This window comes from Argentina silus (assembly GCF_951799395.1).
Source record: "Argentina silus genome assembly, chromosome: X".
Lineage (NCBI taxonomy): Eukaryota > Metazoa > Chordata > Actinopteri > Argentiniformes > Argentinidae > Argentina > Argentina silus.
In genome coordinates, this window is record NC_139653.1 from 42,084,918 (window position 1) to 42,099,301 (window position 14,384).

At 43.9% G+C, this 14,384-nt stretch overlaps 1 protein-coding gene across 1 annotated transcript in view; it reads left to right on the forward strand.

The window, feature by feature from the left end:
- Positions 1–13,871, forward strand: part of LOC310823137 (echinoderm microtubule-associated protein-like 6) — a gene marked incomplete at its 5' end in the record, with an annotated part of 37,886 nt that extends 24,015 nt beyond the window's left edge. Inside the window, 14 exons of the mRNA XM_083695884.1 lie at positions 4,732–4,810; positions 5,389–5,518; positions 5,755–5,857; positions 6,726–6,895; positions 6,990–7,198; positions 7,551–7,708; positions 8,068–8,182; positions 9,923–10,111; positions 10,513–10,685; positions 10,962–11,124; positions 12,239–12,342; positions 13,039–13,192; positions 13,429–13,529; positions 13,791–13,871. Of these exons, the coding sequence (XP_083552010.1) occupies positions 4,732–4,810; positions 5,389–5,518; positions 5,755–5,857; positions 6,726–6,895; positions 6,990–7,198; positions 7,551–7,708; positions 8,068–8,182; positions 9,923–10,111; positions 10,513–10,685; positions 10,962–11,124; positions 12,239–12,342; positions 13,039–13,192; positions 13,429–13,529; positions 13,791–13,815 (1,873 nt within the window). The 3' untranslated portion in view covers positions 13,816–13,871. The remainder of the gene's footprint in view (positions 1–4,731; positions 4,811–5,388; positions 5,519–5,754; positions 5,858–6,725; positions 6,896–6,989; positions 7,199–7,550; positions 7,709–8,067; positions 8,183–9,922; positions 10,112–10,512; positions 10,686–10,961; positions 11,125–12,238; positions 12,343–13,038; positions 13,193–13,428; positions 13,530–13,790) is intronic.
- Positions 13,872–14,384: the final 513 nt, after the last annotated feature.

Consider the following 14,384-nt stretch of genomic DNA (forward strand, 5'->3'; position numbering starts at 1 on the left):
GCTTATTTCCTTCCATGCATTAGAATGACCCCATCCTCTGATTTCTACCTCCACCAGCCTCCCCTGATCTGTGGGCTTAGTGGACTTCTAGTAGACTTCTCGTGGGTTTGAGTCCTAGTCTGTGTGGTGTTACTATATAATGTGCATGTCCTTTTGCATGTGTGACAGGTGTAGTCTTGAGTACGTTTATGTTATCTGTTGCTTGTTGCAATGATACCAGAATATCTGTGTATACAGAATTGGTTCCGTCTCAATTGTTTTGAGACTGCACACATCTATTAAATCCATGTTGGCTATCCTATCAAGCTTTGTGCAGCTATAGGTGATGTCACATACATACATTCAGTACCATGGACATGGAATGTACCGCATCGCCCTAGGTGTCAACTATTGATTTATTTAAGCCAAGCAAACACCTGGGATTGGTCGAATGGAATTCTAAGTCTTCAAATCAATTGTTATTTACCGTGAAAGAAAGAGAGCCGCACATACCTGCTCTGATGCTAATTATTTATTGGACCAACATTTCTGCAGCAAGCTGCTTTCTTCAGGGTTTCAATCAAAGGACCTTGATACTCCCTAGTATTCTATAATAGTATGCTATTATCAGCTTTATCCTCTCTGTGCATTCCATCTCCATGGCCACACAGTACACATGGCATATCGTGTGCTTCCTACAGAATACAGTATTGACAGTTGAGTTCAAATTTAATTTAATAAAAAAAATATTATATATTATATATATAATTATATGATAATAGTCCAAAATAGTCCAGAGTTTATTGTACTTATACAATACAATAATGATCATGTTGTGCATGCTCCTGACAAATAAAGCAGTAGATACTGTATGTTATGGGGTTTACCATTTCCATGGTAACATGCTCACGTGTCCCTCACCACCACCACCACTACCTCTGATCCCCCCATGATACATCACTCTGCTAGCCACTTCCTGTTTGCAGAAACGCTTAATATCTCTGTTGTGTTTTAACTTGCATTCCCTTGGAGGCAGGGCATTGTCAAGTAAGTATGACACACTGCTCTTTCCATAGTACCTTCTACAGCAGTGACACTCACGCCTGGTCCTGGAGAGCCACAGTGTGTCCTGATTTTTTTCCCAGCCTAGTGCTATCACACCTCATTGAACTAATCAACCATGATCTTCAAAAACCTTGGTTAGCTGAATCAGGTGTGTCACTGCTGGGCTGGGACAAAAGCCTGCAGTTCGGTGCTCCAGGACCAGGAGTGAGGATCTCTGTTCTGTACAGTACCGTCTATATGGGTTATGATGTATACATGTTTTAGATGTGCAGCTAGGCAAGGACAGTGGTAGTACAGTTAGTGGGCACTCTGAGAAAGAAAAGGGAAAGGATTTCTGGCATACAGTGCTAGAGTGTCTTGGGGATTTGAATCGATCAGAATAATTTCCTCTCTTTTGTCGTTGTTGACATTTCATCTGAGTGATTGATTGTTCATTCATTGACCTGGTTTAATGATGCTGCAGGAGGTAGGTCTTTCTTAGCTGTCTTTTATTTCCTTTCTTAGTCATTGGTTTGTTTTGCTTTGGGCCTTTTCTCCTGCAGCCTTTCAGTCTCCATATCACAGTTGGCTCTTTCTCGGCAACCCGAGCATGAGGTTATATCAGTATGATCCACTTTATAAACACATTCATTTTCATGTTTGTGTCATTCATGGCATTGTCTTTTATTTTGTCAGTTGGATGATTGTGAGGAGGGCATTCAGAGTCATGCCCTAGCAAGTGGTACTCTTTCTCTTTCTCCCTCTCTCTCTCTCTTTCTCTCTCTCTCTCTCTCTTTCTCTCTCTCTCTCTCTCGCTCGCTCTCTCTCGCTCGCTCTCTCCTCCTCTTCTCCACCTCCCATTATTTCATGTAAGACTCCAAACATCACAGGATCTTGTTTATCCATAACCACATGGGTGTAGGGGCACTGACGCATCTCTCTCTCCCTGTGCCCCCCCCCCCCCCCACCACCCCAATCTCCTCACAGTATGCACAGGGACCCCAGGGTATGAGCCCCACCCCCCCCTTAAGACTGGTGCACTCCCTCTTACCTCTCCTCTCCTCTCCTCTCCTCTCCTCTCCTCTCCTCTCCTCTCCTCTCCCCTTCTCTTAGCTATCTGGGTCTCTAGCATGCTGAGGGAAGCATGGGTGCCTGGATGCCAGCAGGAACAAGGCTAGCTCTTTCTCTCTCCCTCTCTCTCTCTCTCTCTCTCTCTCTAGGTTGCCTGTGCATGATCAGCCTTACAGCCTAGCTATGCTCTAGCTCTAGCACATAAGGGTCAAATACAATATGTAAAATATTGGAGAGTGCTGGAGTTGTGCTTGATTCAGTTTAAAGTTAAATTGGTACTTTTGGACTATTCCATTGGTTGCATAGTCCCAGCCAGGCAAAATGGGAAATACCAAGAGTATTGTAAAGTATTTGAACTGTGTATTTGACCCATGTATGTTGCCTTAGCCTCGCTAGCCCCTGTAGCTAGCAAGCGAGTCCCCTCAGGACCTGTGTGCTCTAAACCTGTCCCTTGGTTCTGTCCTCTGCTCTCCAGGGGATCCAGGTAACGTGGGCTTGTGTGTGTGTGTGTGTGTCACGACTGTGGCTCTGGGTCATCTCTGTTCCTCTGTGATGTCATATGCTGTTCAGTCCTGTTCTGTTCCGTACGTTGTTCCTGCATGGTGACAATGAGTGACAGTCATCGTCATCTACATCCGTCAGTCCATCAGTCTTGCATCTTGGCATTCAGTCTGCAATGTACTGTACACTGTTTGCACCCAGTGGAGTGCATCTTCCTTATCCTATTTTTCCTGTTTAGAACATCTTAAAGGCGGAATCGATATTAGGAAGTCATCAGTTCTCACACAAGTAGGCGTCAGTCTCGCACAAACTTCGTCAGTCTCGTCAGTCTCGCACCTAACTTCTCATCCCAAACGTTCTCATTCTCATACCTTCGTCGAAACGGCGTCATTCCACCTCGAGTAAGGTGTCGGTCCTCAGGTGTCATTCCTTACGCCATTAAACCTTAAGGCGTCGGGTATCGTCTGTGGATCAAGACGGTGTCAGTCCTTACGCCATTAAACCTTAAGGCCTCAGTTATTATCCATGGATGAACAAATTTTTTCCCCTGTCGTTATTATTATATGTAAATTAAAAGCATTGCTTTCTCTGTTTACAAACATTGAGCTGTAACCGGCACGTTCCGACAGTAAGACTTTGGGCGACAATAAGACTTTGGGCGCAAGGTAATAGAACACTTTAAAATTATGGGATGACAATATTTAATAATATTTTTCATGAATTAAGCAAATATTACGTAACAGAAAGTATGTACAATTTAAAAAAAGTATTTTTTTTAAAAGGGAGTGTGATTGTACAGAGAGCAGGAGAAAGTGGATGATGGAGATGCTACCTCCCTGCTCTGCCATGCGAGGTTCTCTAGACAGGTCTGGTCAAATGCTGCCCAGACCAGTGGTGGTTCTGCTCTACCTCCTGTGCTCCCATCCAAATCCAGGTCCACTTCAATCTGTTTATTTTTTACCTGTGAACCGGAACACTCTGTGTGTGTGTGTGTGTGTGTGTGTGTGTGTGTGTGTGTGTGTGTGTGTGTGTGTGTATGTGTGTGTGTGCATGCATGTGTGCGTGCGTGCGTGCGTGCGTATTTCTGTCACTTCCTGCTCTATGTGTCTGACAGCCCTGTTCCAAAAGGACACTCGGAACAGATCATATGGACTATTTTCTGTGACAGATAACATACTCAAAAAGACAAGGTCAGAGCACCCAGACTCAGAAGTTATAGTGGGAGGATTCAAACCACTGTGTATCCAGGACAAGTGGACAGTTGGAGTAGCATCCTGGGGCTCATAAACATTGCCATTGCCTGGTTCAATGTTGTTTCTGTTGATGATCTTTATGTGTTTGTTGCCTCCTGTAAGCTGTTGTGTAGTAAGTGTGACAGTGCATTGTTCACACATTGGTGATACTGTATTCTTGTGTTTGTGGCTATGGCTGGCCATAATTCATAGGTAAATGTCAACGTTCAATTCATATGTATGTATATGTCAGGAGCACAGAATATGTCTGGAGACATTGTATAGCATCTATGGGTACATTTACATTTAGTAGAGTACTAGGAACACCAAATCTTTCTGTAACAGTATGCCCCTCTCTCTCTCTCTCTCTCTCTCTTTCTCTCTCTCTCTCTCTCTCTCTCTCTCTCTATCTATCTCTCTCTCTCTCTCTATCTCTTAACCTCACCTATCCTCTTCTTCTACATTAGCACTTTGCCCAATGTTGGACTCATTCTGAGAAAACGTAACTAGGTTGTTGTTTTTTCTGTTGAGAAGTTTTGGCCCATATGGTACCTACGTACATACACAGAGATAGAACAGTAGTTATGTTTATGTGTCCAAACCTGTCTATATGGACAGTGTGAGGCAGTACCGGGGGTGTAATCTATGTCTAAACCAGCAGTGTTATCAACCTGTGTTTATCGATGGTAAACGCTAACTGGCATGCTTGGGATGGCCCGACTCTGATGTCAACCCATTGATGTTTTAAAAAAAAACAGTTAAGGTTAGGGTTAAGGTTAGGGTTAGGGTTAGGGTTAGGTAAGAATTATGGTAATGGGTAGGGTAAGGGTTTAGGGTAGGGTCATTCCAAGGATCCCACTTAGCTTGTACCGTTTACCCATACAAACCTGTGTGTCCCTTCCAGGCCTCCTGTGAGCCGAGCTGCTCCCCAGCCTGAGAAACTACAGAAGAACAACATCACCAAGAAGAAGAAGCTGGTCGAGGTTGGTCTCACTCCAGTCTGGGACTGGGTGCAGTTACTCCTTTGTTAAGCTCTTTCTGTAACACAATTTTCATGTGGCTACATGTGCAGTATGTATCTCCTGTATGTGTTGAGTATCCCCTCTATCACTGTGTACCAGGGGAGGCTGGTGGAGGTAGAAATCGGAGGACAGGCTCATTGTAATGCATGGAAGAGAATGAGGAATGGTATCAAACACACGTGATCCATGCATTACAAGCTTGTCCTCCGATTTCTACCTCCACCAGCCTCCCCTACTGTGTACCATCTGGTTGGCTATGTATCTGATGGTTCATGTACTGTATGTATTTCCTTGTTTACGTGGTCAGACAGTTTGGCAGTCCCCAACAGAGTTTGCTTGGATGTGATTGACAAGTGATCTCTCTGGTCAGAGTTTGTGTGGATGTGATTGGCCAGTGATCTCTGTGGTCAGAGTTTGTGTGGATGTGATTGGCCAGTGATCTCTCTGGTCAGAGTTTGTGTGGATGTGATTGGCCAGTGATCTCTGTGGTCAGAGCTTGTGTGGCTGTGATTGGCTGATGCTGACATCTGACCCTGTAGGACCTGGTGCTGGACCATGTGTTTGGCTTCAGGGGGTTTGACTGTCGTAACAACCTTCACTACCTCAACGATGGAGCTGATATCGTCTACCACACCGCTGCCACCGCTATGGTGCACAGTCTCACCACAGGTACTGTAACTATGGCAACACGCTCACACACAGGTAGCAATGGCAACACACTCACACACAGGTAGCTATGGAAACAACCTCACACACAGGTAGCTATAGCAACACCCTTTCACCACAGGTAGCTATAGTAACACGTTCACACACAGAAAACACTGGCAAATCATCATCAGAATGGACATTCCCCTCAGCATTAAGATACAGATTAATATTTTGTTTCTGATGCTATTCTCCCTCAGGAACTCAGAGTTTCTACTTGGAACACACAGACGATATTCTCTGTCTGACTGTCAACCAACATCCCAAATATAAAAATGTCATCGCTACAGGCCAGATAGGTAGGTACTAGTGCCAAGTGTTCATGCTTGTGTTTTGGTTGTCTGTGTGTTAATAGGGGTTCAGCAGCATGTACATACTGTATATCATGTGCTCTTTTTTCTCACATGTATGGGCTGAGAGTGTCTGTTTGAGAGGGTGGAAGAGGAGGGAAATATAGAGTGTGTGTGTGAGACAGAGAGAGAGAGAGAGAGAGAGAGAGAGAGAGCATGAAGGAGAAATCTATTCCTTGGTTTTGGTGACCTGCTTTGCTTTGCCAAGTTTTTTTCCATTTGGTGGTTGCTTTAGCATGTGTTATTCTTGCTGCTTACATCATAGCCCTCACCAGCACCCTAAAGGAGACTCACCTCAGGTTTCATTTGTTCTTTTGCTGCCTAATTTCTCTCCATCGCTCACCCCTGCACCTCAGGTGAAGTGACAGAGCTGCCAGGTAAAATACCCACCCCCCCGCAGTGTACCCTGATAGGTTTGCCCTCTCTCTCTGTATATCCACAGTGTCCCGTCTTGGTTTAACCTCTCTCTCTCTCTCTCTCTCTCTCTCTCTCTCTCTGTCCTCCTGTCGTCTGCACACTATCCTGTCCTGTGTTTCTGTCCTCATACAGTAGCTTGTCTAGTAGTTATCCCTTAGTATTGTTTCATATTTTATATCGACTGACAATGATGTGACAAAGAGTTATTAGTTTGTAATAAAGGTACGTGTTGGAGCATTTGAGTGTGCGGGCCCTACTTCAATTTAGTGTGAGGCTAGAACAAAAATCTGCAGACCAGTGCAGGGCTCTTATTCTTTACTCCCTATCTCTCCCCCCCTCCCTCCCTCCCTCCCTCCTCCTCCTCTCTCTCTCTCTCTCTCTCTCTCTCTCTCCTCTGCAGGTAGCACTCCCTCCATCCATGTGTGGGACGCTATGAGTAAACAGACTCTGTCCATCCTGCGCTGCACTCACACCAAGGGCGTCGGCTACGTCAACTTCAGTGCCACGGGCAAGCTGCTGCTGTCTGTGGGGGTGGAACCAGAACACACCATCACTGTGTGGCGTTGGCAGGAAGGTAAGACACTGACCCCTAGCCCCTTACCCTTGACCCCTGACCACTAACCCAGCGCAATCCATGGTGTATATTGTCATCTATGTTCCTTGTCCAGGTGCCAAAGTGACCAGTAAAGGAGGCCATCCAGACAGGATCTTTGTGGTGGAGTTCCGTCCAGACTCTGACTCTCAGTTTGTGTCAGTTGGGATCAAACACATAAAGTTCTGGACCCTGGCGGGCGGCTCACTCATGTATAAGAAAGGAGTGGTCGGGTCGGTGGAGGATGCCAGGATGCAGACTATGCTGTCTGTCGCCTTTGGTGCTGTGAGTAGGGAGACAGGACTATACTGAGTAGAGATTAAATCTCTGAATACACTCTGAATTCAGTCTACTCTATACAGTATTCTCCATGCCATCTTATCCATCACAGACATCCTTTTAGTCTGAATATTTACATCAGTGTGGCTTACATACTCATTTGAATTGTTTGGATTGTCTAAACTTGTGTGAACCTGTGTGAACTTCCTCTGTATAAAATAATGTACCAGTAATACATTTTCCTATACATATAGCCATATGTAAGACTTCAAACTTTTCATATTCCTAGTCCTGTTATATTGCTGTGTGTCCCTCAAGTTTTTGATCCTGGTGGTGTTATGTCTCTCTCTCCCTGTAGAATAACCTAACATTCACAGGTGCTATAAACGGGGACGTGTACGTGTGGCGAGATCACTTCCTGTTGCGTGTTGTGGCCAAAGCCCACACAGGCCCAGTGTTCACCATGTACACCACACTGAGGGATGGCCTTATCGTCACCGGGGGCAAGGAGAGGCCGTGAGTACCCCACACAAACACACACACACACACACACACACACACACACACACACACACACACACACACACACACACTGAGGGATGGCCTCTAGGGGCAGGGATAGGCCATGAATACCTCACACTCACACACACACACACACACACACACACACACACACACACACACACACACACACACACACACACACACACACACACACACTATAAATACCCCAATACAGAACAGCATAGAAGAACATCACACAGTCTCACAAAGTGTTCCAAACATTTTATATTTTGTTTATAATATCCTCGATCATATATGCTGATGATGATGGTGATGTGGTGGTGATGATGTTGTGTGTGTGTGTGTGTCAGTACTAAGGAGGGCGGTGCGGTGAAGCTGTGGGATCAGGAGATGAAGCGTTGCAGGGCCTTCCAGCTGGAGACAGGCCAGACTGTGGAGTGTGTGAGATCTGTCTGTCGATGCAAGGTGAGTTCAGCATACCTAGCATCATAGACATACATATACACAACATTGCCTAGCACACACAACTGAGAGAGATTCTTACCAAGCTTCAATACAAATTGTATATCCGAAAGTGACTCTTTGAATCGGAAAATGTCTCTTGGAAATACATCTAGGATTGATTGATATCCCATTAGTATATCCCATGATATCCCAAAGGGGCAATCTGGGATTCAAACAACAACAAAGCAATCTTTCCTGCCACTTTTTTGGAAAACAGCTGAGGGATGGGGTCAGAGACATGTAACCACTCTCAAGTTTATAGACAGAGCTATGGATGCAAGGACTGACCATGCATGAGATCAGAATGTGTTTGTTGTCCCCCACCGATGAAATCGTAGAGAGGACTGTGATTCAGTGTCTGACCGTCCTTATGTCACGTGCTTTTTCTCCAACACCACTGGGTGTTTCACTTGATGAAACTTTCACTTGGGTGAAAGATGGGTCTTGCCATACAGATGCGACATTTATGAAATTACACTGATTGGACCAATTCTGACGAAACTATGGTGAAACTATCATGTCTTGCCATAGACATTGCTTAGAATTGAGTTTCGAGGTTACGCCGATTCATCATTAAAAACATTATAATAGTCACAAAGTGGAGAGCTAGGAGTGTAGCCTAATGCAGTAAGCATATTGAAGCCTTATGAATTGAGGAATATTTTGAGAAATCAATGCAAAGCTGTATGAAGCAAGACTAATAAACTGATCAAATAAGCACTACAAGTTCCTGTGAATTTTCAGTCTGGCTACGAATGCAGCTGTAGGAGTACAGCCTAATGCAGTAGGCCTATAGTCTAACACATTTTGAAATAATATGTTGTGAGTGTTATGCAGTATAATTTAATGCTGACACTTGGCCTATATCAATACAAAAAACGAGTTATCTAATCTAGGTTTATAGCGAGTTGCATTTGTAGCCAAATTATCTGGCTGTGCAAATATTTTGTCTCAGCCTATTGGTGAAATTTGTGTTTGAAGTAAAGGAGTGTTATATCAATAGAGTTAGTACAATAATAGTAGCCTAATGGCAACCAAATAATGTTTCTCTTGTGCTCCCTGTGCACAACAGGGACACAGCACTGTAAAATAGTGACAACCAGGGTGTCTTTTTAAAAAGTTTATGAATAAATGTCTTGCTTCATTCACAGGCTTTATTCCATCACTCTCCTTTTATAGAAGGGTGCTACATTATTCATGGAGGACAACATGTTTACTGTACACTTGTTTTCATTTACATTGTTTACAAACAATGGAGTAAAACAAGTTTATGTTTTGGGTTATGACTGTCAGACAAACATTAAATCTGAGGGTTAGGGTTAGCATTGTTTGCCTTTAAACTGCAACTGTAGCTGTAAGTACCTCTCTTTCTCTCCTGACCATTTCTCCTGCACCGCTAATGTTACATGTTCAGGGTCAGAGAAGGTAATGTGACAATGCATAAAGTCATTTTTCTTTACCATAGACACTAGAAAACTGAGAGGTTTAGTTTGGAAGTGGCTTTGTAGAAGACCCTATAAACAACCCTGTAGCCCAGTAGTTCATAGACGCTATTTAGTAGACTTCTATATCACTATGCGATCAGTTATAGAATGTACTGTACGACGCATATGTGTTTGATATTAATTAATTAATTTATTAATGGATGAATGAATGAATGAATGAAAAGTTAACGAGGTGTCGCTCTACCCCCGTTACCAGGGTAAGATTTTGGTGGGCACCAAGGATGGGGAGATCATCGAGGTGGGAGAGAAGAACGCAGCGTCTAACATCCTGATGAACGGTCACATGCAGGGAGAGATCTGGGGTCTGGCAGTACACCCCTCTAAAGACATGTTTATATCTGCCAGCGATGATGGAACCATACGCATTTGGGACCTGGCTGACAAGGTACACTCCCACCATAGAGTTAGATCCCTAGAGGAGGCACATGCTATCTTTCTTTATAACTCTATGACTACAACACTAACACATACTCCTATGTTCCATGTCATGGCAATTCAAAATCTAAACGCTTCATTGTCATAACACCCATTATAACAATACTTGACATTTGGACACAATTAGATGACTGTTGTGATCTTCTGCTGAGCAGGAGAAGCGCTGTCTTGAATAGAATTGTATGATCTATTGAAAACTACTAATTTGGGAGCTGATAAATCTATATACTAGGGAACAGTTATCTCTTTCCTATCTGTGGTCTTGGTTTTCTTTGCACCTGTATTTAGATGACCATTAAATGTCCTCGGTGGTGTCATCAACCCCTCTGTCTCCCTCTCTGTCCCTGACAGAAACTGTTGAACAAGGTGAGTCTGGGCCACCCTGCTAAGTGTGCCAGCTACAGCCCAGATGGAGAGATGATCTCTGTGGGCATGAAGAACGGAGAGTTCATCATCCTCCTCACCAACTCTCTCAAGATGTGGGGCAAGAAACGAGACCGCAGTGCTGCCATACAGGACATAAGGTACGCCCTAGCATAGCTATAACAAATGTAGTTATTACAAAAAGTTATAACACATAGTTATTACATAGATATAAACATTTTCAGCATTTCATTACACCGTCTATGGTTGTATTCTGTGTATATGACAAATAAACTTAGAGTTTTGATTTTAATTTACAATTTAGAGGAGGAAAACACAACTAAACTATATCAATGTGTGTGTATGTGTGTGTGTGTGTGCATCTCTGTGGGTCTATATCTATGTCTGTGTATGCGTGCATGTGTATCACCCACCAGGTTCAGTCCAGATAAATGCCTCCTAGCGGTGGGTTCTGTGGAGAGCACGGTTGACCTGTACGACCTCACGCTAGGACCCTCCCTCAACCGCGTGGGCTACTGTAAAGACATCCCCAGCTTCGTCATCCAGATGGACTGCTCTGCAGACAGCAGGTTCATAGAGGTATGCTGCAGCACAGGGGACACCATTTAGGATACAGCAGGTGTACAGAGGTATGCAGTTGAACTGGGCACAGATGAGAATACAGAATACAGCTGGAGATTATACATTCCAAATTCCAATAAGAACACTGCAGTAGGAGGGTTTAAAACAGACTGAATCCGGGAATTCCTCAATTCCTATGTTGAACAATTCATCAGTTTTAATGTCAAGAGTTGTTTGCCTGTCAAGCACCAACTTGTTTGCCTGTCAAGCACCGTCTTATCATAACTCAACATTCAGTATTTTATGACAGTTTGTTCATACTGCCCCTTCAGGCAGTTTCCACATCTGTTACAGAGAGTCAATGGAGAAGCTTCTCTCCATGTTGGTGGCTATAATTACCCATATCCATTTCAAAGCCTGCTGGGGGTGGAAATACCTAAATATAGACACACACATATGATCAAAATAATTTATAGCCAAGACTGCCTCTGTAGTTAGTATTAGCCTGGAGCTACTCCAGAGCACCCTTTCAAGTATAAACATTAGACTAGAACACACACTATCTAGGGTAATTGATTCAATGGCCCTAGCTTTGGGCCGATTCCTTGTTTTCATGGAAACACTTGCAAATCTGTGATTATACTATTCTGAAATGTATCGGTGATTGACTAGCAAATAATGGTTGAAGGGCAAGATGGTGACTTGGATGGCTATATTTAACCAATGTTCCGCTAGTGTAAATGTGTCTGTGCCTTGAAGGGAGGGAGGGAGCGAGGGAGGGAGGGAGGGAGAGAGGGAACAGAAGGGTAGGGGCTAGTACAGTTTGCCACGGTTCTGTTCCTCCCGTTTGTAGTTATATAATGAACTGGAGGAACTTCAAAGACTGTCACAACTCTAAACTCTTACTTCGTTTTATCTGTATGATATAAAATGAAATGGTTGATTATTTTTTCTTTTTTTTTTTTACAGACTGTGTAGACAAAGAGTGATGATTGGTTCATTCTGATGAATTAAAACAGTGAAGCTGACTGATTGATACTGTGCGTGTGTGTGTGTGTGTGTGTGTGTGTGTGTGTGTGTGTGTGTGTGTGTGTGTGTGTGTGTGTGTGTGTGTGTGTGTGTGTATCACCAGGTGTCCACAGGATCCTATAAGCGCCAGGTGCATGAGATGCCTTCTGGGAAAATGGTGACTGACCAGATTGTGATTGACAAGATCACCTGGGCTACCTGGACCAGGTAGGATCACACACACACACACACACACACACACACACACACACACACACACACACACACACACACACACACACACACACACACACACACACACACACACATTGGTGCACCCAGGCATGTTGTGATTTATTGTTTGAATGTCTGTTATTGATCAACTATTAATATAGGTCAATCAATACTGTCTGCTTCACAGTTGTCACTGTCCATTTCTCATAGATTTCTCCATTTCTCATCAGTCTCTTCAAGGTTATAGGGTTAATGGCCTTTGCATATAGTCACACATATTGATTAAGAAACATAGACATCACAGCTAATGTTTCGTTCATACAGCAGGCCTATCTTTCATACTGTCCCTATCAAATCATCCATTTATCCCCCAGTATATGTTGTCATAACCCTTGACGTTAGTAATAAACTATAACGACTTGGCTTCACAAAGATGCCAAAATAGCTGTGGTGTAGTGAATGTTCTCTGTGTTCTAGCATGCCTGTGGTTTTATTCAAGGGTCTGAGCAGCAGAACTCTGTCCCAGGCCCTGTTCGAATGCTCTTAATATACATCCTCCCTTCCTCACTGGAAAGCTTGCTTCATCACAATCATGTTAAATTAACAACAACTGTACTTCAAGGAAGGGAAGAAGGGGGGATGCATTTTGAAAGAATTCTAACAGGGCCTCATTCTCTCCTTCCCTACTAGTATCCTTGGAGACGAGGTGTTGGGGATCTGGCCTCGGAACGCCGACAAGGCGGACGTGAACTGTGCTTGTGTCTCCCACGCCGGCCTCAACGTGGTCACAGGGGACGACTTTGGACTTGTCAAACTCTTCGACTTCCCCTGCACTGAGAAATTTGTGAGTGGTTGGCTGGCTCTGAACGATACCAGAATATTAGCTAAAGATGGAGTATTGTAGTTATTGAAATGTTCATTCATTGTCTCCCATGATGAAATTGGGGATGCGACTCAGTCTGTTCGTGTCACACCACTGGTACAATTCTTACAAAACCTGGGTGAAGGATGTGACAAAATGACACTGGTTGCCCCCCCCCCCCCCCCCCCAAAACTAATACTTGTCTGGATTCTCCTCAGGCCAAACACAAGCGTTACTTTGGCCACTCGGCACATGTGACCAACATCCGTTTCTCGTATGATGACAAGTATGTGATCAGCACAGGAGGGGATGACTGCAGGTAGGAATCGACTTATTATTCACAGAGCAGCTCATCCTGTGTGGATATTTTCATAGATATTTCTGTTATTCACATTAATCTGGCTAGTCGTTATACAATTGGACTACATTTTAGTAGTTCAGTTTTTTCCCGAATTATTATAATTATTAATATCTGATTTAGATTATTTAGATTATTATCATTTGATTCATTGTAGAGGTCTGAATCAGAGTTGTGATGATTGTGTTTCTGACTGTGCTATCTTGTCTTCCTCTCTTTCAGTGTCTTTGTGTGGAAATGTCTGTAATACAACAGAGCTTTCTCTCCTCTACACCACTCCACTAACACTAAGGGCTCTATTTTAACGGCGTAAAAAAAACAGCCTTAGCGCAAATGCGGGCTTTGGTGGAGGCATTGTCGGTGGCGCTATGGGGCGTGTCCAAAAATATTAGTGCTATTTTCAAGACCAGAACAACTGACGGCACTTGACCTGCTCACTGTCGTGGACTTTTACCGCTACTCCGCCCACCTGAGCACAGGCCCGACAGGGCTCCTGCGCTGTGGTAACTTCACCCGTTACCGCCGACACAAATTGCGAGCACACCTGCATTTTGCCTTGCATCAGTTTTGCGCCAGCTGAAAATAGAGCCCTCAGACTCCTTAGCGTACAGTAGTCCACTGCAATTGGTTATATGCTGAATTTCTGTTCTTTTCCCTTATCCCCTAAATGTGCACTCATTCACTCCCCCTCGTAGATTTTAAAAGCATTGGATTGGTGTGAGCTTTGGAGTGTCCACCATATTTTTTTACACCAGTCGATCCCTCAAATCCATGAGGGTTGAGTAAATGAGAGCACACTTCAGATGGGAAGAGAAT